This window comes from Cottoperca gobio, chromosome 7 (genome assembly GCF_900634415.1).
Source record: "Cottoperca gobio chromosome 7, fCotGob3.1, whole genome shotgun sequence".
Classification (NCBI taxonomy): Eukaryota; Metazoa; Chordata; class Actinopteri; order Perciformes; family Bovichtidae; genus Cottoperca; species Cottoperca gobio.
In genome coordinates, this window is record NC_041361.1 from 17,168,679 (window position 1) to 17,195,708 (window position 27,030).

At 41.6% G+C, this 27,030-nt stretch overlaps 3 protein-coding genes across 3 annotated transcripts in view; 1 reads left to right on the forward strand and 2 right to left on the reverse strand.

Annotated features, from left to right (window-relative positions):
- The window catches only part of arhgef19 (Rho guanine nucleotide exchange factor (GEF) 19), a 27,755-nt gene extending 22,889 nt beyond the window's left edge, over positions 1–4,866 (forward strand). Inside the window, exon 17 of the mRNA XM_029435962.1 lies at positions 4,759–4,866. The gene's annotated coding sequence lies outside the window, so the exon portion shown is untranslated. The remainder of the gene's footprint in view (positions 1–4,758) is intronic.
- On the reverse strand, positions 1,428–15,519 carry LOC115011035 (probable pleckstrin homology domain-containing family N member 1). Its single transcript, XM_029435965.1, has 11 exons — positions 14,889–15,519; positions 12,363–12,495; positions 6,495–6,641; positions 5,858–5,944; positions 5,261–5,348; positions 5,041–5,177; positions 4,792–4,938; positions 3,404–3,490; positions 3,052–3,127; positions 2,868–2,944; positions 1,428–1,873 (listed from the first exon to the last, which is right to left on the reverse strand). Exons 1-11 carry the CDS (start codon positions 14,981–14,983, stop codon positions 1,742–1,744), a joined length of 1,206 nt encoding a protein of 401 aa, XP_029291825.1. The 5' UTR covers positions 14,984–15,519; the 3' UTR covers positions 1,428–1,741.
- Positions 15,520–15,812: 293 nt separating this feature from the next.
- Positions 15,813–25,921, reverse strand: ttll10 (tubulin tyrosine ligase-like family, member 10). Its single transcript, XM_029435963.1, has 11 exons — positions 25,872–25,921; positions 25,522–25,681; positions 25,131–25,249; positions 24,309–24,429; positions 22,705–22,790; positions 20,612–20,798; positions 20,318–20,489; positions 19,568–19,708; positions 17,083–17,199; positions 16,887–16,980; positions 15,813–16,673 (listed from the first exon to the last, which is right to left on the reverse strand). The coding sequence occupies exons 1-11, from the start codon at positions 25,906–25,908 to the stop codon at positions 16,099–16,101; spliced, it is 1,809 nt and encodes a 602-aa protein (XP_029291823.1). The 5' UTR covers positions 25,909–25,921; the 3' UTR covers positions 15,813–16,098.
- Positions 25,922–27,030: the final 1,109 nt, after the last annotated feature.

Sequence of the window (27,030 nt, forward strand, 5' to 3'; positions counted from 1 at the left end):
CACACTGTTACACTGTTACACAGTCACACTGTCTCACACTGTCACACTGTTACACTGTCACACAGTCACACTGTTACACAGTCACACTGTTACACAGTCACACTGTCACACTGTTACACAGTCACACAGTCACACTGTTACACAGTCACACTGTTACACAGTCACACTGTCACACTGTTACACAGTCACACTGTTACACAGTCACACTGTTACACTGTCACACTGTTACACTGTCACACTGTTACACAGTCACACTGTTACACAGTCACACAGTCACACAGTCACACTGTTACACAGTCACACTGTTACACAGTCACACTGTCACACAGTCACACTGTCACACAGTCACACTGTTACACTGTGTGATGTGTTCCTTCATTACCATGAACACACACTGTAGTTTATTTTGAGTCCTCCCTTCATCATCCCACTGATGTAAATACTGACTAGAGCACCAAATTTGTATTAATCCATCGCTGAAAATAGTCCCCAACAAATGCACTATTTACTCCTGTTTGAGTAACGTTTGCTTAAACCTACAGTGACCAGCTGTTTCAGGGAATGATTTAGCCTTTTTTTTATTGAAATATATATTTGAGACTCATTTTAAAGATTTCTGTCGTCAGTAGGAAGAAGTTGGTCTTAGGGCCGAGTGTCACAGATAGTTGTTTTTGTTCTTTTAATGGCATTTGTTGACAGTAAAAAAACAAAACACAAATTATTGTCTGTTAAAAACCAAGAAATGGACTATTATCAAATTCACCTGGAGACGGATTTACATGGAACATCTGTGTGGTAAAAGTGCAAGTTTAGCTTCATGTGTACTTTTGTGTTTTTATGAAAGCCAGACATTGTTGTAATACACTAATCATACAGGATCAAGTAATACTGTCATACACTAAGCACTGAATTACATCGGCTTCCATCGTCCACATCGTTCCCCTCATTACGTGTAAAAACCCCCAAATGACCAAAAGCGCAGTGTAACTGAGCTGAGACCTGCTGTTAATGGACCACTATAATCAACTCTTCCAGTGGCACATGATATGTTTATAACCCCTTCTTTTCTATATCTGCGTTGTTAGTTGTAATTTAAGTGGTTGCTGTTGCAGCATGTGTATTTATACTCCTCTAGCTGGTTGTTCTCTAAGGAGATTCTCATGTAAATGTGCTTTACTGTAGATGGCTTCATGTATAAAGAGTAGAAAATGGTTCATTTACTATTATGACTGTAATTTATATGAACAAAGATTTGACAAATGTTATTACATTCCACAACCATAAACTTTTCATTTTGACTTCTAATACCACACTAAATATACACTGGATGTTCACTGGATCTCTGCGCACTACTGTAAATGTTTAACCATTGAAATAAATACAGATACTTCCATTTTATGTTGTGTTAAATAAATGACTCTTAAAACTTAAATTCAACAATTTATTGTGAAAAAGTCAAACATTTGTATTTGATGGTAAAGGCTTCCAAGCTAAACAAGTACAGTTTCTTAAGTAACCTCACCGCTCTACAGCCTCAACACTAACATCTCTACAGCTGTTAAACTGGCTCATAACCTTCTTTCTGTTCGTCCCCTCAAGGGAGTAAAAGTACTTCAGAACCTCTTTACTGCTGTATCTACATTTTGTGGCACAATTAGTCATAAAAGTGATTTATGTACATACTATCTACACGTTATTTCAGATTTCTGATCACTGCCAAGCTTTTCCACATTCAGATGAGTCAGCTGCGTCCATTGATGTGACGTTGGTCGGCCGTTATCATCGGTTCCTGCGACTCCTTCCTGCCCCTCTGCAGCTTTGGTATGAGTGGCGGAGCAGCGTGACTCACAGTAACGTGGCTGTTTCTGTCTGGCTGCAAGTCAAAGAGAAAGTCTTGTTGATGCAAAGTTTGTTCACATAAAAAACTCTTCGACAAAAAACTTTTTTCCCAGAATAAACGAAACCATGACTGACGGCTACAAGTTCGAAGCGTTTGTCTCACGTTCTAATGACCATGACATGTTGAACTGCAAGGATTTTCAAAATAATTTGTGTTTCCAGCTGCATTTCTACGGGACAAGATTGACTAGAATAAACCAGAATGCTTTTGATCTCAAACAAGTTTGTACAAGTTGATTTTCATACCAAACTTAACCAAAACAATGGCAGCCCAGGAGCTAGGAAAGATACAGAAGTGTAAAACACTGCAGCATGCGTTACAGAATGGTCAGCAGTAATGGAAAGATATTTAATGAATGGGCTAAAACAGTGGTTCTTAAATCTTTAATATGGAAGGCCGATTAGGACGAAAACATTGAAATACGTGCACATAAATCCCGCTGTGTGTGAAGGTGGTGGGAAGTGAACATCTTTGTTGTTTATGTGCACATTTTAAATGCGAACGAGAATATTTTCAGTGCGTCTGTGTATGTTTTCAACGCACATGTGCACTTTCTGAACCTGATGTGAATGTTTTCATTGCGCATTTGCAAATTGTCAACGTTTATGTGTTCTATGTTTTCACCCTGATCAGCCCCCCATACTTTCAGCTGCATTAACTGATTGTTTTTTGGCTACTTTGGGGGGTAATAGAAAAACACTACACACAACATTGGCATACTAAATGGTAAATGGACTGTATTTATATCTGGCTTTTCTACCTTACCTCCTCATTCACTCATTGATAAATGCTCTACTATGTTATCCAGTGACAAAGTTTTGACAAAGCCACAAATAATTCACCAACTCGGCAGTTGCCCGAGCTCTACTTAGTTTTTTAGACTCTTTTAGCTCATTGTTTTACGGCCCATACATTACTCTTAACCATATTATATTACTTGAAAGATGTCAGACAGCACAGTTCTCACCTGTTGTAACTGAAACATCCAGTTCCGATAATCCTCCAGACAGGTACAAGAGACCTGCATGGGCTCCACCAGCTCACCTGAAACACAATTGATTATATGAAATGCCTGAATTCTTCACTGCAGTTTTGCTTTAATACAATTCAAAATGTACGTCACATTGGTGTCACATGTTCGCACAGTATACCTATCAGCTCAAACTCCAGCCGTCCAGGCAGCGCTGACCTCTCCACTGCTTTGATGCTGTGTCGGGACAACCTGCCCTGTTAGACAGGACATAGAAGAAGAATAAATGCTTTAACTTGTTCTGGAATTGTTCCTTTTATACAAATATATCATGCTTGTACAAGAAGAACCTCATTTTAACGACTGACAGGACATTGAGTGATGTTTATGGGCGGCAGGTGAGAATGTTCCAGCCATGCTTTATGTCATGTGTCAAAAGTACAAGCTAGGTAAAGATTACTGGGACACGCAGTTATGCCGCAGCGGTTGAGGAGGTATTATTATGTATTTTTCACACAGTCATTTTACACTACCTCATATCTTATATTCAGACGCTTGTTGTCAACTGACAGTAGCAGCACGTCTTGAGGGAAGAGAACCATCAGTCTTTCTTGGTGGCCCTGAAAGAACAAAAGCCATGTCACTGTTACTGTTGCATTAGCTGACAAAATACTGTGACACTTGAAATAATGTTCTTTATTACAGTATATACAGTAGTATGGGCACGTATGTTGCTATACAGTCAGAGCAGGCTAGAAAAAGGTAAAACATATTTAGCCTTATTGGGCTTTGGTGTAGCGATACAAGCACTACACTTACAATGTATAATGTTATAATCATCAAAAGAAAAGATGGTCAAATGACCAAAATAAGACCCAAGTTGTATTAAACCTGAATTAGCCTTCAACATAAATGAATAATTTCCATGTTGATTTGAGATACTCGCTGTGTTTCTGTTGAATAGATGAAACCATCACTGAGAGCAGCCTCTACAGCACATGCCACATTGTGTGCCAGCAGGTCAAATTTAACGTGAAACCTGACTTGTTTGAAAGTGTTTTAAACCACCTGTTTATCCACTTCAGAAAACGTATTAAGATAACATCTCTTAGCAACAGATGGGAACTGGGCTTGTAGGAAATGTGGTCTTGATTTTCAGATACTGAGAAGTATTCTTGAAAGTGACGGTTCATCTGGTGTCAGGTGGTAAGTATGGAAGGCCAGAGAGGACATTAGTAAAACAATTCCATGCACCCATTTGTAATGTTTTGTCAGCCCATTAGATGGCCATTATCAGTTATTATCACTCCCAATATAATGTTTCAGACGGGGCAAACTGCATGGGGTTAGGGTTAGGGTTGCATGTTTTGCAATTGTATACACGTGATTAACGTTGTGAAGGTTTTAGGTTTAGGAAAATATCATGGTTTGTGTTTGAATAAGTTTGTATGTTAAGATAAAAGATTAAAGATAAAATAAGTCAATTCTGAGTTTTGATTTCTCCAGGACACAAAGAGCAGTCTCCTGGGTGAAAGTCTTCCTCTCTATGTGGACTTTGTCTCTCTTTATACGACATCCCCTTTGATCCCGTCATAATTACTGTGGCCACTAGAGGCCGCTGCATAACAATTTTGAACCTCCCTGCAGTGATCTAACTTACCAATAGATGATAACAGCTGAGCCAGATAGGAGGTCGACCTCAAATCTATGCCCCCGATGACAACTGATAACAGCCATATACTGGGCTGATAACATTCAAAGTGGATTATCTTATCTCTCTTACTTTTATTTTTCTGTGGAACCTGGCAGATAAGAAGTAAATCTGTTTTCATGTTGAAGAAATGTGTAATTCTGGCTCTCATATTGTTTACTCCGTGCTCATTTGCAGATTCTTAATACCGTGTGAGCGAGTATTTATTACCTGTATCTGTGCCTTGACGATATGGACGACAGATATGTATCCCGGCTGACCCATGTGCTGTATCGACGAGCCCTCCCACTGCCATATGGAAGCTTGTAGTAAGTACTTTTTCAGTTCTTCTCTTTTCCAGTGCTCATCACAGGGTAACTAGGGAAGAATTATGGTATGTGATCAATTTAATAATTACAATTTAACGAGGCAGCTTATTTATGTAGAGTTGTAACCAGATGTACAGCAGTTGGTCATTACCAGATAGGAGAGAGCGCAGTGGGAGGGAGTCAAGGGTTGTGCTATTGATTTGTATCTCCTGTCTTCTATGTGTTGCATCCACTTCTGTAACTCTGCATCACTGGCACATATGAAGACCTTGGAGTCCACCATTGGACCTGGATGAAAGAGGGAACCACATTAATAATGCTCAGCACTTTACACTGTGTTGCCGTGTCTTGGCAGAACTCCGCTGACTCACTGCTGATCTCAAACATGTGTGGTGAATGTGACGTGTCAGGATCCAGGGAGATGGCTTCCAAGGAAAGTCCAGAAAGAGGAAGGATGCCCTGTGAGATAAGAGAACACAAAGTGTAAGAAAAGATCATGTCTGTCATTGTACTTCAGCGTTCTCCGGAGAGATTATTATGCATTAATATGTAGGGAACATTCTGATGATCCATTTTCTAAGTCTAAATCTAAATTGTTTTCTCTCCTGTGCTTGTGACTTAAGGACAGGAATAGATTTTTTCTTTCCAGGTGAGTCTGTTAGCAAGTTGTGTGACATTACTGTCATGTCTTTCTTTTGGCTACCATGCTTTAAGTCCTATTTAGAACATGGGGTAGTGTTGCACTTCATCCTAGAGGGATTATCCATGCAAAACCTTTTATTTTCACCTGTTCTTAAGTCATAAACACAGGAAAAGATTAGACTTAGAAAATGGATCACCAGAAATATTTTCCTCACTTGCCTCTCAGAGCTTCCGTATTATTGCCACCTTAAAAAACTGTTATCTGTGGTTGCATATTAGCCGCTATTTGACATTCCATTTTGAAGTAAAATGCACAAAGAATAAACCTCATAAATGAAGTCTTTCCGAGAGTGATCCAGGGAGAGGATCAGCAGGTGGAAAGAGAACAACACCAGGAAGTGCTCACTGGTTTCCTGTGGGGGGCAAAGTGAAGACGCGTGACAAAGATTTAAGGTTAGACACTACGAAAAAAACATTGTTTTCTTCATGCACTGTTCAAATTAAAGTTTAGGCTTTGGCTTCCATAACATGTCTTTTTTCAGACTAGTGGAAAGTTAGGGTTAGGTGTTTATAGTACAAATTTTACAATACAATGAACAATTGCCTTAATGCAAGTAATAAACTGGGGCGGTTGCATTACATTTTATTCCTAAAAACATGTTGAAAATAGTTTTCCAATTGCTGTTTATTTGCCATGGCTGTTCGATTTATACAAAGAGATATCCAAAATTCCAATGTGCAGATTTATGTATCATGTTCGCACATATTTTACAAAGATAACGCCTCATTTGCAAAACGTGTTATCTATTAGTTAAAATTGTTTCCCAATTCACCTGAAGTGTCTCTCCTGACTAAAGATCTGCAGCTCTCATAGTGTCAGAGGCTCCATCAACTGTTCACACAGGCATGGCAACAAAACTATTTTTCAATAAAAGATGATTCTTGCCACCTCAGCAGTGTTACCTGTTTGTAGCTGTTGTAGAGCGACACCAGGGAGGAGTGGATGATCTCTCCATACATGTGGGCAGGTTGGCCCTCCCACTCCCTGATTGGCTGGTGGGAGTAAATCCTGTGGTTCAGCTCGTCTCTGCTTCTGCCCCACAGCACCACCTACAGGCACAAAACTGTATCAGCCCATATCTATTGATATCATCAATACTAGATTGAAATATTTGTAGCTTTTCTAGTGGGTTCCATTTTTCCTGACAGATGGAACCTGACAGACGGAAACTGACAGACGGAACCTGACAGACGGAACCTGACAGATGGAACCTAACAGACGGAACCTGACAGATGGAACCTAACAGACGGAACCTGACAGATGGAACCTTACAGACGGAACCTGACAGATGGAACCTGACAGATAGAACCTGACAGATGTAACCTGACAGACGGAACCTGACAGACGGAACCTGACAGACGGAACCTGACAGACGCAACCTAATAGACGGAACCTGACAGATGGAACCTAACAGACGGAACCTGAAAGACGGAACCTGACAGACGGAACCTGACAGATGGAACCTAACAGACGGAACCTGACAGACGGAACCTGACAGACGGAACCTGACAGACGGTACCTGACAGACGGAACCTGACAGACGGAACCTGACATACGGAACCTGACAGACGGAACCTGACAGAGAGAGAGAACCTGAAAGACTGAACCAGAGAGAGAGAGAGAGAGAGAGAGAACCCAACAGACGGAACCTGACAGGCGGAACCTGACAGATGGAGCCTAACAGACGGAACCTGACAGGCGGAACCTGACAGATGGAGCCTAACAGACGGAACCTGACAGGCGGAACCTGACAGATAGAACCTGACAGATGGAACCTGACAGATGGAACCTGACAGACGGAACCTGACAGACGGAACCTGACAGACGCGACCTAACTGACGGAACCTGACAGATGGAACCTAACAGACGGAACCTGAAAGACGGAACCTGACAGACGGAACCTGACAGACGGAACCTGACAGACGGAACATGACAGATGGAACCTAACAGACGGTACCTGACAGACGGAACCTGACAGACGGAACCTGACAGACGGAACCTGACAGATGGAACCTAACAGACGGAACCTGACAGATGGAGCCTAACAGACGGAACCTGACAGGCGGAACCTGACAGATAGAACCTGACAGATGGAACCTGACAGACGGAACCTGACAGACGGAACCTGACAGACGCAACCTAACTGACGGAACCTGACAGATGGAACCTAACAGACGGAACCTGACAGACGGAACCTGACAGACGGAACCTGACAGATGGAACCTAACAGACGGAACCTGACAGATGGAGCCTGACAGACGGAACCTGACAGGCGGAACCTGACAGATAGAACCTGACAGACGGAACCTGACAGATGGAACCTGACAGACGGAACCTGACAGATGGAGCCTAACAGACGGAACCTGACAGGCGGAACCTGACAGATAGAACCTGACAGATGGAACCTGACAGACGGAACCTGACAGACGGAACCTGACAGACGCAACCTAACTGACGGAACCTGACAGATGGAACCTAACAAACGGAACCTGAAAGACGGAACCTGACAGACGGAACCTGACAGACGGAACCTGACAGATGGAACATGACAGATGGAACCTAACAGACGGTACCTGACAGACGGAACCTGACAGACGGAACCTGACAGACGGAACCTAACAGACGGAACCTGACAGATGGAGCCTAACAGACGGAACCTGACAGGCGGAACCTGATAGATAGAACCTGACAGATGGAACCTGACAGCCGGAACCTGACAGACGGAACCTGACAGACGCAACCTAACTGACGGAACCTGACAGATGGAACCTAACAGACGGAACCTGAAAGACGGAACCTGACAGACGGAACCTGACAGACGGAACCTGACAGACGGAACATGACAGATGGAACCTAACAGACGGTACCTGACAGACGGAACCTGACAGACGGAACCTGACAGATGGAACCTAACAGACGGAACCTGACAGATGGAGCCTAACAGACGGAACCTGACAGGCGGAATCTGACAGATAGAACCTGACAGATGGAACCTGACAGACGGAACCTGACAGACGGAACCTGACAGATGGAACCTAACAGACGGAACCTGACAGACGGAACCTGACAGACGGAACCTGACAGACGGTACCTGACAGACGGAACCTGACAGACGAAACCTGACATACGGAACCTGACAGACGGAACCTGACAGAGAGAGAGAACCTGAAAGACTGAACCAGAGAGAGAGAGAGAGAGAGAGAGAACCCAACAGACGGAAACTGACAGGCGGAACCTGACAGATGGAGCCTAACAGACGGAACCTGACAGGCGGAACCTGACAGATAGAACCTGACAGACGGAACCTGACAGACGGAACCTGACAGACGGAACCTGACAGACGGAACCTGACAGACGCAACCTAACAGACGGAACCTGACAGATGGAACCTAACAGACGGAACCTGAAAGACGGAACCTGACAGACGAAACCTGACAGACGGAACCTGACAGACGGAACCTGACAGACGGAACCTAACAGACGGTACCTGACAGACGGAACCTGACAGACGGAACCTGACATACTGAACCTGACAGACGGAACCTGACAGAGAGAGAGAACCTGAAAGACTGAACCAGAGAGAGAGAGAGAGAGAGAGAGAGAGAGAGAGAGAGAGAGAGATAACCTGACAGACTGAATCGGACAGAGAGAGAGAGAACCTTACAGACTGAACCAGAGAGAGAAAGAGAGAGATAGAGAGAACGAGAACCTGACAGACGGAACCTTACAGACTGAACCGGAGAGAGAGAGAGAGAGAGAGAGAGAGAACGAGAACCTGACAGATGGAACCTGACAGACGGAACCTGACAGATGGAGCCTAACAGACGGAACCTGACAGGCGGAACCTGACAGATAGAACCTGACAGATGGAACCTGACAGATGGAACCTGACAGACGGAACCTGACAGACGCAACCTAACAGATGGAACCTGACAGATGGAACCTAACAGACGGAACCTGAAAGACGGAACCTGACAGACGGAACCTGACAGACGGAACCTGACAGACGGAACCTTACAGAAGGAACCTAACAGACGGTACCTGACAGACGGAACCTGACAGACGGAACCTGACAGATGGAACCTAACAGACGGAACCTGACAGATGGAGCCTAACAGACGGAACCTGACAGGCGGAACCTGACAGATAGAACCTGACAGATGGAACCTGACAGACGGAACCTGACAGACGCAACCTGACAGACGCAACCTAACAGACGGAACCTGACAGATGGAACCTAACAGACGGAACCTGAAAGACGGAACCTGAAAGACGGAACCTGACAGACGGAACCTGACAGACGGAACCTGACAGACGGAACCTGACAGATGGAACCTAACAGACGGTGCCTGACAGACGGAACCTGACAGACGGAACCTGACATACTGAACCTGACAGACGGAACCTGACAGAGAGAGAGAACCTGAAAGACTGAACCAGAGAGAGAGAGAGAGAGAGAGAGAGAGAGAGAGAGAGAGAACCTGACAGACTGAATCGGACAGAGAGAGAGAGAACCTTACAGACTGAACCAGAGAGAGAAAGAGAGAGATAGAGAGAACGAGAACCTGACAGACGGAACCTTACAGACTGAACTGGAGAGAGAGAGAGAGAGAGAGAGAGAGAGAGAGAGAGAGAGAGAACCTAACAGACGGAACCTGACAGACGGAACCTGACAGGCAGAACCTGACAGACGGAATCTGACAGATGGAACCTGACAGACGGAAACTGACAGACGGAACCTGACAGATGGAACCTGACAGATGGAACCTGATAGATGGAACCTGACAGACGGAACCTGACAGACGGAACCTGACAGAGAGAGAGAGAACCTGACAGACTGAACCTTACAGACTGAACCAGACAGAGGGAGAGAGAGAACCTTACAGACGGAACCTTACAGATGGAGCCTAACAGACGGAACCTGACAGGCGGAACCTGACAGATAGAACCTGACAGATGGAACCTGACAGACGGAACCTGACAGACACAACCTGACAGACGCAACCTAACAGACGGAACCTGACAGATGGAACCTAACAGACGGAACCTGAAAGACGGAACCTTACAGATGGAGCCTAACAGACGGAACCTGACAGGCGGAACCTGACAGATAGAACCTGACAGATGGAACCTGACAGACGGAACCTGAAAGACGGAACCTCAAAGGCGGAACCTGACAGACGGAACCTGACAGACGGAACCTGACAGACGGAACCTGACAGATGGAACCTAACAGACGGTACCTGACAGACGGAACCTGACAGACGGAACCTGACATACTGAACCTGACAGACGGAACGTGACAGAGAGAGAGAACCTGAAAGACTGAACCAGAGAGAGAGAGAGAGAGAGAGAGAGAGAGAGAGAGAGAACCTGACAGACGGAACCTGACAGAGAGAGAGAGAACCTGACAGACTGAACCTTACAGACTGAACCAGACAGAGGGAGAGAGAGAACCTTACAGACGGAACCTTACAGACTGAACCAGACAGAGGGAGAGAGAGAACCTTACAGACGGAACCTGACAGATTGAACCGGACAGAGAGAAAGAGAGAACCTTACAGACTGAACCGGACAGAGGGAGAGAGAGAACCTGACAGACGGAACCTGATGGACAGAGAGTGAGAACCTGACAGACTGAAACGGACAGAGAGAGAGAGAGAGAGAACCTGACAGACTGAACCTTACAGGCTGAACCGGACAGAGGGAGAGAGAGAGAACCTGACAGACGGAACCTGATAGACAGAGAGAGAACCTGACAGATGGAACCTGAACCTGACAGAGAGAGAGAGAGAGAGAGAGAGAGAGAGAGAGAGAGAGATAACCTGACAGACGGAACCTGACATTTCTGCATACTGTATCTTACTAAATGTTTTTTATACACTTCTCATATCACTGCCTTCATCAGTATTTATGTGTTGCCAAGTTTCACAAAGCGATGACTCATGCATTACACAGCAAATTGGAGATTTTAAGTGCAGAACAATAGCTTAAAATAAGCCAAACAAAAGTGCAACATACAGAAACAATAGAATATGAATTAAACTATTAGCTAGAAATAAGCCAAACCAATATAAGTGCAACATACAAATAACAGTTTTTTGTTTTTTTTTCCTTCATATTTGCTTCATATTTAGACAATTTCTCATTGAAGTAGAAAGAATTGCGAAAGCTCAAGCAGTGTTTCCCCTCTACTTTATTTCCTGTAAAGTTTGAATCACACCAAACAGGGAACGCAGAATCTCTCACCTTTGTCATGGAAATTCCTACAGTGTGTAAACAGTGTGCGTCTGGCCTCAACACAAATACCAGCAGCGAGTGGAAACTGTTGATATTCATATGATGCACATCACGCAACACACTCCGCTCGAGCACAAAGAAGTGTTAGTGTTTGCCCAAAGTGAGCCACACGCTGTGTTCTTACTGTCAAAAGTGCATGATGAAGTTTCTGCTTTTGTCTTTGTCACACACACACACACACACACACACACACACACACACACACACACACACACACACACACACACACACACACACACACGTGCAAAAGGCCCCTCCACCTCTCTTACATTCAGTAGGAGCAAGACACACAGACTTCTTTTTGTTTTGTGTCTCTTTGTAGTTGCTTTGTGTCTTTATGGTCATTTGTGTATAGTTTTATTTCTCTTTGTAGTCATTTTGTGTTTATTTTTTGGTCATTTTGAGTCTCTTCCTGGTTGTAATCCATCCATCCATCTACACACACACACACACATCACACACATAATGACCTCTTGTTCCAGGTGACGTATTGAAGGGTAGCGCAGTGGTGGAGGTGGTGGCGGTGGTAGTGGTGGTGGCTGCTGCTCCTGTCTGCTGTTCCTCACTGACAGCTGAAGCCTCGTCTCTCCCAGACTCCACAACCTGAAGAAACACATTTCATCAAATATTCACATGTCAACACATTTCATCAGGCCTGGCAGCAGTAACACGGATGTGGGTACAGTTTGTAATCCTGTCTGTGTGGTGTGCATGTTCTGATTGGTTCTGTACTGCAGTTCAAAGACCCATGAGTCAGGCGGACTGGAGACTCCAAACTGTCTCAAAACTATTTTTGTGGGTCGCTGTTTGTATGGGTTTCCTAATGATGCATGTTTGGACTGGCTACACAAGGACTACCATTCTATACTATGATACATTTTTAAATGCATTATAATGACATGCATAATACTTTTTATGAAGACCACATCTATGGTGCATTATTAGGGTAAATAATAGTGAATTATAATCTATAAATGTATCAGAATAATCAGTTATGATGCAGCATAGACTATTTTAAATGCATGAAAATGCAGTACTTTGAAACGTTATGATGAAACATGCGTTATTATAGATGCATCAATATGTACCTAACTTGACTTAACACATACAATGATAACTTATTACTATAGCATACTACGAGTTCCTTACTACAGTTGATTTATAAGGTGTGTGATGGGGAGTATAGGTAGTTATAATGTATTATACGTTTAGAGCTAGCCAAGACCATCCATAAGAAACGAGTAATTCATTCTAAGTCACATCTATAATGTTTCATAACTGTTGCTATAGTGCACCAGAAAGCATTATGTGTGTTTATGAGTGTAGTCATGGAGCATTATAAAATGCCTTATTATTCACTCACTATGAATGCCCTCATAATGTACTATAGATGTGGTTTTCATGGAAAGTGTTACCAACATCTTTCTATTCTGTGATGTTTTTTTATGACTTTTTGATGAAAGATATACAGCCTACAGTTCGCCTTAAAGAAAATAAATAGAAATTGAGCTATAGAGCATATCACAATTTAAATTATGTGTCTTGACCCCCCTGCCGCCCCGCAGCAGACAGACATAATCAGATTACAGAGACAGACCCACCTGCTGACCCGTTACCGTCATATTTTGCAGTCTGCGTCGCACATACTAATTCTAAGCAGGTTTCAAATGTTTTCTGTAATTAATGTTCAAAGAAAAAGTCAGTATGCATATAAAAAAAAAGTTGATTTCTGAGTATAATGTTGAGGTAAACTGTTGTCCCACAATGCAACGCACAGTTACTCACAATAGATGATATTCCAATAACTTCAAACTTAACATTTAGATTTTGAACAGCCTATAAAATGTCATATTCTTAAGTTTACTGATATAAAATGTGTCCATAAAAGCCTGTTAGCAGCGTTTATATGTGAGTGTGCATCTTTACATTGGTGGAAGGTAACTAAGTACATTTACTCAAGTACTGCACTTAAGTACAATTTTGAGCTACTTGAGCTTTTCCATTTTCTGCTACTTCATACTTCTACTCACAACTTCACAATTCAGTGGCAACTATTGTACTTTTTTACTCCACTATATTTATTTGATAACTTTAGTTACATGATACTATCTACATCCATAAAAAATGACTACTTTTACTAAAGTAAATTAGTATTTCTTCCACCATTGCATTTGTGTAACACACATCTTTGTCTGTGTTGTAGAATATATACACGAATGGGCTGTGACCATAAGAAGGAATAATTAAACAGCCACACATTAGTGCTGGTAGCTACCGTTGTGATAGCCTCTGCTAATCCCCCAGCCTCAGAACGAGCAGGGATTTGTCCCGCCCCGACTCTGTAATAAATAAACCGCTCCATGCTTCAGCCATTGTCTTAAAAGTAATCTGCTAATCACATCAGTGCAGCATCACCGAGCTCCCCAGCTCATGTTTAGTAAATAGGAGCCAATTAGTTCTCCTGCCTTGTTCTGCAATTCATATGGATGTAACGTGTTGTTCTGCAGGTGTGTTCATCTTGGTTAAAGAGGTTATAATTTAACCTTTCTGTATAAAGGCACATCCGGTTAAAACAAGCATGTAGTGTGTGCATCCTGAATACTGTGCAGCTTTGAAAAAGGTGTTCAGTTCCAAAATGTGATTCATGACCTGCCAAACAAAAGCACTGAAAGAGAAGCTGCCAAAGTCTTCACTTCACAGAATGTCACCGCTTCCTCCTCGAGAACTCACGGATACACAAAACCACGTTTAACATAACTTAAAAGGTTCTCTCTCTAGAGCGGTGCTCTGGTTAGCGGTTAGCACTTTGAGTTTTGTTTATGCAAATGAAAAGTGCACTTATAAATAAAATGTATTATTATTATTATTATTATTAGCGGTGAAAGATGATGGCATTTTGTTCCAGGATCCAAGTGCAGTCATGTGTGTAAATTCCCCATCTTTCTATTTTTGAGCAGTTTGCAGCTTTAAATATTAAACTTATATTTGTGTCTTACCCTAAATTGTCTCCAGAGAGTTCCAGGAGCTCGATCTCATCGGGGCCCACCTCGTCCACTCCAGTATGCCTCTGGGTCACACTGCAGCATCCCATGACGGACAAGGAGTCTGTCCCTCTCCACTTGTCTCAGCTTCTAGTCCACACACTGAGCACCATCTGCCCAGACAATCATCCCCAGTGTGTGTGTGTGTGTGTGTGTGTGTGTGTGTGTGTGTGTGTGTGTGTGTGTGTGTGTGTGTGTGTGTGTGTGTGTCTGTGTGTGTGTGCCCCACACTAAAACCAAAGAGATAACAGAAAAACTCCAAAAGAGGATATTGTGTGCTGCAGAAGAGGGAGGGAGGGGGTGATGCTGCTGAGCTCTAGTTCCCCCTTTTTGTCAGCATGTAGTTTATATTTCCATAGAACCACGATAACAAAAGGTGTTAAAGCTTTTGAAGAGGAATTGAAGATAAAAGTTTGAGTCGCAGCGTAGTAGTTGTTCCTTCCTTCCTGTCAGTTGGCTGAGTGAGGACTGAGCAGCTTCCTCACTTTTTCTTTTTTTAACAACCTGCTGACACTTCACCATGACAGATAAAAACTGCTTCTATAGTCATCTAAAGCTTACCATACCAGAGGATCTCCGACGCTCTCAGTCTCAGCATGTAGATGAAGCAAGCGTCCTGTTGGGAAAGATGGGACCGGTCCTGCCTGTGTTTACATGCAAAGAGCCTGAATATGGATAGGCAGGAGATAATTATGAGTTATGAAATGGAGAGGTGAAGGGCTGCAGACTTGTGTTGATCTCCATGGTTAGAATTACAGTAAGATGGTGGGAGGGTTTGAACACAATCATGTCTGAGTGTTTCTGGCTCTCCACAGGGCAGGAGCAGTTTCTGTGAAGTGACGCAACTTGATGTGAGATGATGGATATATTTTCCATTTGTGCTTTGATTACAGTAAACAAGTCTCAATATTGGAAGAAAAACTTGTTTTTAAATTGAAGCCAAAAGGTGCTCTTCCATACAACATATTCCGTACAAAGCAACAATACAATGAACCCGGTTATTATAATTCAAGTGATAAATAGATTATTTTCACATTTAAACATTTATGTCCAAAGTGTAGATCCTATTTTATTAATTTTTTTAGACAAAGCTCTTTAGATCTCAGCTGTTTGCTTATGATGCATTACAGTTCCTCTTTAGTTTGTGTCCTCTCTGAGCTTTTCTTCACAGTTTGTTCCCACACACAGGAGGGCCTGCATGAGGAAGGAGTGGTGGGCCACGGATGGAGACCCCTGGTGCCGACATCCCCGTCTTCTGCTGAGCCTTCACGTGCTTCACATGGGCCGCAGCTTTCGAGTGATGATGCAGAGTACATTTGCTCGGCTTGAGTTCGACCCGAGGCCTGGGGTTCTTATTCCGAAGAGTCTGCATGCTGTTGCTGCTGCTGTGTAAATGTGAAGGTCCCTGCACTGACGGAGAGCTTCGACGGAGAGGTGAGGCTGCGGTGGGACGCAGGCCAGACTTTGATCTGCTCCTTCCTTCACCGCTCGCTGAGACATTCACATTATCAGGGGATGATGAGGGCAAAAGTTTGCCCTTCGTCCCTGACTTACATCTTCTGGGTTCAGTCTTTTTGGTGCTTTTCTGGTAGAATTCAGCGTTTGTGTTGCTCCTGCTGCAGGCCAGCACTGAAACAGGAGGAAGAACTCTGTCGCAAAGCAGCACAAAGTCCCTCTGACTGGCCAAAGGAAGAATCCTCTGCTTGAGGCGACATTTGTTGAAGATCTCCAGAGTTAAATCTAGAGCATAAAGGAGAGACATCAGATTCACACATCAGTAAATTCACATATTTAATAAAGGGAAGTATGACTGTACCATGCATGCAGTGAAATTATTTGACATTTTTGCTTGAGCGTGGTGTTAAATGTACTCTTCTACTTCTACTTTAAAACAACAACAAAAACAAAATTCTATCTGTGTTGATGTGATCAGCTGTGATAACGTGAGCTCACCCAGTGTCTCCACAACAATGCTGGGTATCACATCCTTCAGCACTTCACAGTTCGTATGAAGAGCTGGATTACAGTTCATCTCCAACAGCCACACCTATTATAAACATACGAAGACACCATTAGTCCAAAAGCATGCACACTAACACATGTTAGGGATAGGGACCACTATTCAGATATTCAGCGCAGTCTCACCCACCTTGAAGTCCTCGTCAACCATGAAGTCGCAGCCAATCAAGTCAAAGAAGCCCAGTCTGCAGTCTAGCTTGGATTTGACTGCCAAGAAGCACTGCGTCATGATCTGCTGCATGCGCTTCTGATGCATGGAGAGGAAAACAACCAGTCGGTCAAATTAGGCTTCAGAGAGACATACATATAGCACTTCCTACAGAAACCATTTCTTATGTCTCTTTTACTTTTAGTACCTAATATGACGTAAGCTCCAAATAAACAAAATCATACGTTTCCCAATGTGATGAAACACCAAAAAGATAGACAGTTTTTCAGTTTTCTTTATTTCATTTATGGTTCTAATTTCAAGGAAAAGTAACATTTGTTGCATTTGAAACAAGTTTATTTCTTAAACATATTAACAGACAAGCTGTCATGAAAGCCACAACCTAAGTTTGAGTCCTTTGTGGAAGCCATGTTGTGCCTGTGCTTAAAGAGGAAGCTCGCCTCAGCTGCAGTCATTATGTGGTGTATGAGTAGGCGGGCTCTATGAGGTGATTGGTTAAATGAGGGATGATGTATTGGCAGCTAATTAAGTTAAAATACTGAATGATGTATTACTAATTTGTTATTTTGAAGGTACAGTATTTAAGTTAAGATGTTAAAGAATGAACTGAGGCCTTGTTGTTATAATAAAGATGAGATTAAACGATGTATATTTGTTAGACCTTGTAAACTCTCTATTCTAGAGCACCGAGAGTGGGTCGTTTGAACTGGAATGAGAGCGAAGGTCAGGGGTGGGGAACCTCCGGCCATTTGATCCGGCCCTGGAGGTAATTCGTAAAACGCACGCAAAGAAAATCCACTAGCAAAAAAAGTAGACGGCAATATTTTAAACGGGCGACTGGCTGTTTTTCCTGGCCAAGGTCAGGGTCCCTGAACACAACACGAGCGGAACGTGTCATCACTTAGTCACGTCATGTCAAAAAACTTCAATTTTAAACGAGACTGTCAGTGACATCAGTGAACGCAGCATGGCGAGTGTAAAACAGAGAAAGCTGGACGCGGAATGTCGCACATCCAGGAGAAATAATCTCGAGCGTCATAACTGCACGAAACATGCCGAAGTGCACGAGCTGAAAGGACGAGTGCGTTTGGATAAAGTTAACGCTCTTCGGCGGAGTTTGGCCCAACAAGCAGCTCTCTGCAGTACTGCCTTTTTACTTCATATGTTCTTTTGCTGTGACAAGATACATTTCCCCGTTGTGGGACAAATAAAGGATTGTTGATTTCTGATAAAACAGAAAGATACATGGATAAAAAAAAGTTGCTTTTTTGCACAGCATAAAAGAAAGGTGAAATGTGTTTTCTTTTTGTCACATTTGATCACGTTACCCTGTACCTCACCTTACGACACCCAATATGCAACTTTAATACATGTGGCGTTTATAATATTTTTATTATAGTATTGTATTTCATAAAGGGTCATAGTATGTCATGAAAATACAGTTACATACAAAAAAAGTCTTAGTATAGTACGCCATGAAAGATGTAATAAAAATGTTATAGAAGACTGTTGTGTCTACATCTTTACAGAGATCTGGCTCCATCATGGCATCACGGATGAAGCTGGTGCACTTGACGGACGGACCGCAGTACAGAGTGCAGGACTCCGGTGGACCGAGAGGACGCGGAGTGTTTACATTAATGATGCTCGGTGCTCAAACATAGTCAAAGTGTTTCGATGTTTTAATGTTAAAGATGCCGGCCATATTCTGTCAGATAATTCACCATTGTTTTTGTTGCTGCCGTTTACATTCCCACTGAAGCAAATAAAAAAATGCACTACAGGAATGGGTTACTGATTTTGTTCCGTTTTGTTTTGTCATAAGAAGTAACAAAAAAAGAATTTTAAAAAAGTCATAGTATAGTATTTTAAAAACAAGTCATAGTTATAGTCTTAAAACGTTTTTTAAAAAGTCATAGTTATAGTCTTAAAACGTTTTTTAAAAAGTCATAGTGTAGTATGTCATAAAAAAGTTATACAAATAATAGTATACTATGTCATAAAAAATATAGTATAGTATGTAATCAAAAATATTACAATATATATAAAAAGTCATAAAACATTTTAATGTTGTATGCCTATAAATAAAGTCATAGATATCATTTAAATAATGTCACAGTCATATAGTTTGTCCTAAATATTTTTAATATAAAATAGAATAGTATTCCATTAAAAAAAAGTCATAGTATAGTATGTCTGAATTATTATTTATAGTTTGAGGTTTCATTCAAACAGGTGCAACCTAAACATTATTCAAAAGTGCACATTGTACCGTTTGTTGTACTGTGGCTGAAAATACAGTAATATAGTATATTAACATGATGAATACTCAGACAGGAATGAGGTCATCCAAGCCAAACCGCAATCTCAATTAGCTGCAAGCGCCAACAATCATCATTAAAAAGGTAATTGGTCCCTGAGAGCTACAACACACAGCAGCACTCACTGCAAAGACGCCCAGCACCCAGTCCCTGGGCAGACCCTTGGCAACCTGAAACCTGTCGTTGACATAGGTGTTGAAACTCTTCATGGACCAAACAGTGTCCTCCTTCAGCTGGCTGTACAGAGGGTTCTTCTTCTGCATGTACTAGAGAAAGACAGCAGGGGGACCAGAGACACATGAAGCTGTCAGCAGGAGCTGAGGGACAGTTAATGCTTCATCTATTCAACCTCTCTGGAAATAATGTGGGCACGCAATGCAAAGATGGATGTGATGCAAATATAACCCCAGTATTATCATGAATGGCTTTGTCCTGTTTAATCTGTGTTAAATGGGATTTTACATAGTAAACATTACGCCTTAAACAGCTTTAACACCCGGACATGCACATGAAATGTTCTCCACTGAAAGTCAAACCCATGAGTATACAAAATGTGTTATTTTGTATCAAGCTGGTGAATGAACGACAGAGCTTTTCTTTGCAGATAATTATTACCCATCTACTGCAAATAAGTAAAGCTTGAAAGATATCTACTTTATTTGACTGACTCAGACTGCTGAAGCCTTTTATTAGCTTCAGGTAAATGCTTAAAGGCCTGTATGAACACGGGATGTGATTATAGCCAGCTAAATATGTTCCAATATGTACATGGGCACATGACTTCTGTTTTAAGGTAGCCTTCAAAAATTGCGAACCTATCCTTTAAACTTTGACCTGCCAGTTAACCCTGGGAGTCTGTACAGCATTAGGTGTACCTGATTGGTCAGGTGGGCAGAGAGGTTGTTGGAGCTGGGGTCGTAAAGATCGCAGGTCAACCGTACATATCCGTGGCGAAAGAAGACCATGTACGGTACAGTGCAGGCGATCAGAAGGTAAGAGCGCACATCAAACTTTTTCCCTTTCAGGAGCAGCGGACTCTGGATGTAACTGAGAGGGAAAATGTCAGTTTGCCTTCAACACGATTTCAACAGCAACGACGTTTCTATAGGAAAGTGCAATTTGTCATTGACATGGCATTCATTTTAACAACCCAATAAATGTTCACCCACTGTTGGACAATGCGAGCCTGAGGCTGGCGGCGGTGCGTCTTCCTGTCGGCCTGGCTGTCCTCCGTGTGCTGCAGCTTCAGTCTGAAGGCGGCCACGTCCTTCTGGCTCTTCAGCAGAAAGATCCCTTTACCCTGGTTCAGACCCGTGGGCTTACAGATCCACATGTGGCTCTCGTTGTTGCTCACACCTGGTAACATCCGGTAAATCAGCAATTTATGGCATATACAGATATGAAATGTAAAGTCCTTATAACACATTACACTGCAATCTGAAATACATATGTTGTAATACATGCAATATGTTATAGCCAATCAAAATAGATGTCTTTATTCATAAAAACTTTATAACAACCATTTTTATTGTATGCATCATACATTATGCATCATGATCCTAGTGACTCAACATTAATTTTAAATGACACAATTAGTTCACTAGATTATAAGATTATCTTTCATTGGCCAAAACTACATCAAATGTCACCATATTCCTTAGTTTTACTAAAAATATAACGTGTGCAGATGAAGACTTCCAGTTTTGTTGGTAATACGCTAATGCACGTATTATAAAAAACGTATTTAAAAAAATTGCAACTAACACATTTTGTAATAACCACTGCAATATGTAATAGGGGACATGCGGGGACATGTATTAGAAATGACCTTCAAGCTGTTTATTATAAAATGCAGCAGATCATTACAAAATGTGGTTGTTATTACATAATGAAGGATAAAATGTATTACATTTCTTTGAGTTATCACATAATGCAGTGGTATTACATAATGTGATACTCTCTTTAGAGATAGTGTGAATGAGACTCCTCAGGTCTTTTCTGTGTTGTTCTGTTTGACATTGTTTCTTTTCTTGCTTTTAGACCTACAGTATGTTTAGGTATTTCTCTCTGTTCTGTGTTATTCTGTTATAGTACCTTCTTTATTCTAACTTAACTTTGCTAGATGTGTAAATTAACATTATGCAGTAGTGGAAAGTAGCTAAGTACATTTACTCAAGGTCCGTAAGCCATCTTGTTCTTTACTTGAGTAGTTCCATTTTCTGCTACTTTATATTACTCCACTACAGTTTGGGGAGAAACATTATACTTTGGCTGTAGTCACTAGTTACTTTGAATAAGGACATTCAAATCAGCCTATACAATATGCTGCATTGTCATCAATCAAACAATTCAACAGTAAATATCGTAGTTAAAATGAGCTTCTCTTAACGCAGCAAAGTTAAAGTGCTGCTTTCATGTTGATACATCAGTAATAATAAGCAAACAATATAAAGTAGCACTGTCAGCGGCTATTCTCCCGTAGAATTACTACTTGTGTTTTTGCAGCAACACTTACGAGTGCGAGACTTATATTTGTAATGGAGTATTCTCACTTTGAAATATTGCAACTTTTACTAAGCCTCAATTTGTCTTCCAGCGCTGACGTAATGTGACACTACGACTGTCAGTGATGATGCTCTTCAGACAGATTTCACCCGTTTTTTATTCCCCTATGACCGTGTTCTGATCTATTCTTTGCTCTTGACTTCTTTTCCACAGATTTATCCGTCACCCAGAGATCCAAACCAGCTGTCTGTGTCTTTCTCCTGTTTACTTAGTGATAACTGTGTTTGTCGTAACCTGCACACCTCTTATCATAATGCTGTGTGTCCGTATTACTACAAACAATACAGAAACCAGGCGATCGTTTCATACGCAGCCCTTAAAGTGGAGGAAATATGTTTTTCAGTTGTAATATGGAAAGTATTTTATTTGTCTCAGCAGCTCTACATCCAGATCCTGTCGAGCGTTTCTCCTTGTGTTTGTGTCTCAGCCCTGATCTCTATGGAAACAACATGTTCCCCTGGTGATTTAATCAGGGCCTCATGGGAGGTGAAGTCCTCAACCTCCTGATTAAACAATCACCAAAGCAACGGTTGTCTTAACACTGCCAACCACAAACTATTCTCTTTGTTTTCCATTGTTGGATGCAAGTCAGGTCTAATTTGCAACTAAACAAACACAAATCCAGTTGAACCAGTGTGTTGCTGCATCCGGGTGCTCCACTGTAGGTTAATGTTGGTGAGATGTTCGGGCGTTTTACCTTCCTGCTGGGCAAAGAAAGCCTCCCTCTCATCCCTCACATCCATGCGGAAGGTAGTGGGAATAAACTCTTCCATTTTTAGCCTCCTGTGAAGTACAACACAACAAGGAGGAAGCTCAAATGAAATGTCTTCAGCTGTTTGAACTTGCTTGTGTCATATGTTGAAAATTAAAACTGCCTGAGAAAGTTACTTAAGATAAGAACAGATTTCACTTCATGTTCAAACCAGAACTACTTAAAGGACCACACCTGTGTTTTAACATGTTTATTACAGGCATACCTTTCAGAGAGCTATGTTTCCCTATTAATATATTTAAGTACAGTATGAGAACTTACTTGAGTTTAAATAATAAACAGTAATGTTTGCTTTAAATATTTGAACAGTTACGTTGTCATTGATTGGATGTGTGGATCTGGATCTGTATTGTTATAACGTATAAGATATAACATTCTGAAGCTGAAGTAATTTAAAGTATGTTGGATTTGTTTTGAATGGGCTAAAACAGCATTATATGTATCGCATATCTAACACGCTTTAGTTTAAGTTTATTATCCAAAGAACAGCAGGTTCAACTGTAAGTAATCATATATAGATCTTATTTCACATATAAATATATATAAACAAGTATAAACCTAGCAGTTATTTTAATAACTGTGGCATTATATCTAATTAATTATTTAAGTGAAAGCTACTTGCACTGTATGTATGTATGTATGTATGTATGTATGTATGTATGTATGTATGTATGTATGTATGTATGTATGTATGTATGTATGTATGTATGTATGTATGTATGTATTGTGATATATCAAAGCATGTTTGTAAAAGCTCAGTTATTAAAGGTATTCTGTGAAGTTTTCGTCATCTTCTTCTCACACTCAGGGTTTCCTTGAGGCCTAACTACCATGTTGAGTGCATTTCCCTCCTTAAATATTAGCAGAGCACTTTCATAGATATCCTGCATTGTTGACGTGCATGTAGCTTGCAGTCTTCTTCTCAACCTTTGCTGGGCCATTGCTACATTTCTCGGCACTTTACGGCCACCAGCTGTCAGTTAATGGAGAAACATTTAACAAGAATGTGCATCGCCATGTGAGCGTACATGTTTGTCCTATTAAATACAAACAGAAAAACATAGCACAATTAGTGGCCCAAAACCCCACAAGGTACCTTTAACTGCTTGACCTTGAAATATGATATTTATGGTTGGGTACTATGAGACTCTACTGTTTGGTTTAATGGTTTATCTGAACATCTTACACCGTAAAAGGAATGCTTTGACATTTAAAACGTATTTCTCTTTCATGTGTTGATTAAAAGAATCAGGGTTGTAAAACTGTTTTCATGTATCAATAATTAACCGTTGAAATAGTTTATGTAACACTCAAATCCAAGCTTGTGTGATTCAGTTGGGAGGTTTCATTTCTGAAGTGACATTTGGCCGTGTTGTTAAACAGTACCACAGGCTGATACGTCTTTCAATCAGTATTTGCAGAGCCGGGCTTTTATTGAACCTCTATGATGGCACCAGATTGTTGCTAGGAGATTTGTGACACAACCATCAATTTTGTAAAAGAAATAGCTTTTAAATCTGTCTGCACACCTCAGTCCTTGACCGTGGTTGACTTTTGTGCTGACTCGCTCATACTCCCGCAGGCTGCTGAGGAGGCCGATCTTAGTGGTGAGCACCCTGTTGTTAGGGATCTGATACACCAGCTGACCACCTGGGAACAACAGCATTTTACGTTTTATGTCTGTGAATGGAAGGCAATAAATCTCTTTTCTACTAAAAGCAAATGTACAGAAGCCCTGACAGGCAAGTGAGCGAGGAAAAAACATTCTGATGATCTAAATTGTTTTCTCTTCTGTGTTTATGGCTTAAGGTGAAAAAAAGGTTTTGCCAGGATAATCTTTATAAATTCCTTAAATTGTGCTTTAATCTGTGGCAGGTGAAATTGTTTTGTCAGGATCATTTTGTGGGTTTGTTTTTGTAATACTAATTCTGGCAATGTGAGGTGGGAGTGCACCACTACTACACTACATGTTATAAATAGGGCTAAAAGCATTCATGTTTTCTCTCAAGTTTGCTTAGTGTGCATGGAGAAATAAGGACTCAATGGGAAGAAATGATCTTGACAAAACAAAAAAAGATCACCTTTTTCTTTCACCTGGCAAAATGTTTCCATTCCTTTCATAAACACAGAAGAGAAAACAATCAGGATCAGACTTATAAAACGGATTACCAGACTTTCTTTTCTCACGTAAAAATGAAAACAGAAATTCCGTTGTATTTTTTGAGATACAGATTTCCAATTTTCTTTCATTTTCTATGTTTCCTTAGGACGGGTAACATTGTGGTACATTTTACAGTGTATAATAAAATACTGCATTCATATTATGTCTTGTGATTAATATAGTACTGGACCTTCTCTGAAGTTACAGTAGTTTGCTGGTGATTTGGTCTCACACCACTTGAGTTTGAAATCCGCCCTGTGCTTGTTGTAAATCCTCTTCCATCCTCTGCTCTCACAGTAAACACTGACTCTGAAGGAAAAGTCCCAAAGGAAATCAATCACACAACAAGCCAGAGGTCAGGGGTCACATGTAAGGTTTGTCTAATAAGGGGCACAAAACAAAATATAAAGCAGGTGAATAATGTTCATTGTTGTTCCTCAGAAGTCATCACCCTTCTTAAGCATTTCCTTTTTTTAAACATTTAAACATGGGATGTGATCAGATTTTTGAAATCCCTATAACCAACACAATATTGATTCCCTTCTTGTCCTTTATTTCATTTCAAATATGTATCTACTTACATTTCAGCCCCATTTGCTCCTCCTAAGAAGTAGAAAGGCCCAGGCCCCCGGGGCTCCTCTACCTGCCGCTGCCTGTCCCTGTCTGGGTAGGAGCAGGTCGACAAGCCCCTGGGGAAGGACCTCCGGAGGTAACGCTGCACCAGGCCCCCACCTGATGCTTCTATACACACACAAACACACAGAAATCATGCATACACACAGGAACTCACACTCGTACAAACACATAAGCTCTATCAATACATGTAAATTGTGTATGATTAACTGTATTTTGTTATTCTGGAATAAAGGATAAACATATGGAAAGAATAACAAATTAAAACACACTTGACTCCCACTTTCTCTCCACACACCTGACCCTCTATCCCGGCTCTCCTGGTTGACAGTCATGTGGGAAAACCTCGCTTTCTTTTCCTGAGTCTGCGTCTCCTGCCTCTGGACCTGCTCCAGTCCACATTCTGATGTCACTTCATGTATGTCACTCAGGTCAGGTGATGAAGGACGTTCTCCTCCTGGGTCCTCCTGTCTCAGGTTTCCCGCAGGCTGGTTGTCCCCACAGGGAAACTTCACTTCCTTCTTCTCTACTTCTTCCCCTTCTTGCTGCTCCAGGTCGGTCTCCTCTGCCTGGCCTTCACTGCAGGGCTCTACCCAGCGCGCAGATGACATGACCCGGAGTTCTATAAAAGGTCTCCCCTCGTGAAGTTGTCTTGAATGGGGGAATTAGCTGAAAAGACCAACATCGTTTTTGCACAAGGCTGTAAACATGTTTATTCTTTGTGTACAGTTTGGCATTTTAACAATGAGGTCTATAGAGATTGACTCCCTTTTGGAGTCCGCCTCTAGTGGCCGTTTGATTAACTGCCGTTTTTGTCACTTCCACATAGGCTTCACTGCTCAGCCCCGGAGGTTACCGCTTGGTTAGGGTTGTCCATGTCCCTCTCAGGATGAATTTAAATAATTGTGCAGACCCCTTAACTTTACATTTAATTTGTCCAATATCTTTTAATAATGAAATACCTCCAAAACTAATAACATTACCACCATCCTCAGCTGTACTTTGTGTTTGCACTCATTTGCAAATGTTAGCATGCTAACACACTAAATGTACATGCTAAACACCATCATGTTAATATTTTCTATTGTGAGCATGTTAGCATGCTGATGTTAACATTTAGTTCAAAGCACAACTGTACCTGTGTACAGCCTCACAGAGGCGCTAGCGTTGCTGTAGACACTTGTTGATTATTATGAATTCTAAGCAGCTTGTCATACATTATTTAGTATAGCAGAGCTGTCAGCCCATTTAGCTGTTTGGCTCACAGGAAAACATATAGTTTAGCTAATGGCCTGACTGCCATGTGACCTTATACCTAACACCATCAGTTAAATCTTCACCATCACTTTGAACCGTGGATATTTGTAGTTCCCAGTCGAGCAACACTGTCAGACAGAAATGTCCAAATCTCACAATCTAACTATATGTGTGTCTGTATAGCTCATAAGCATTTAGCA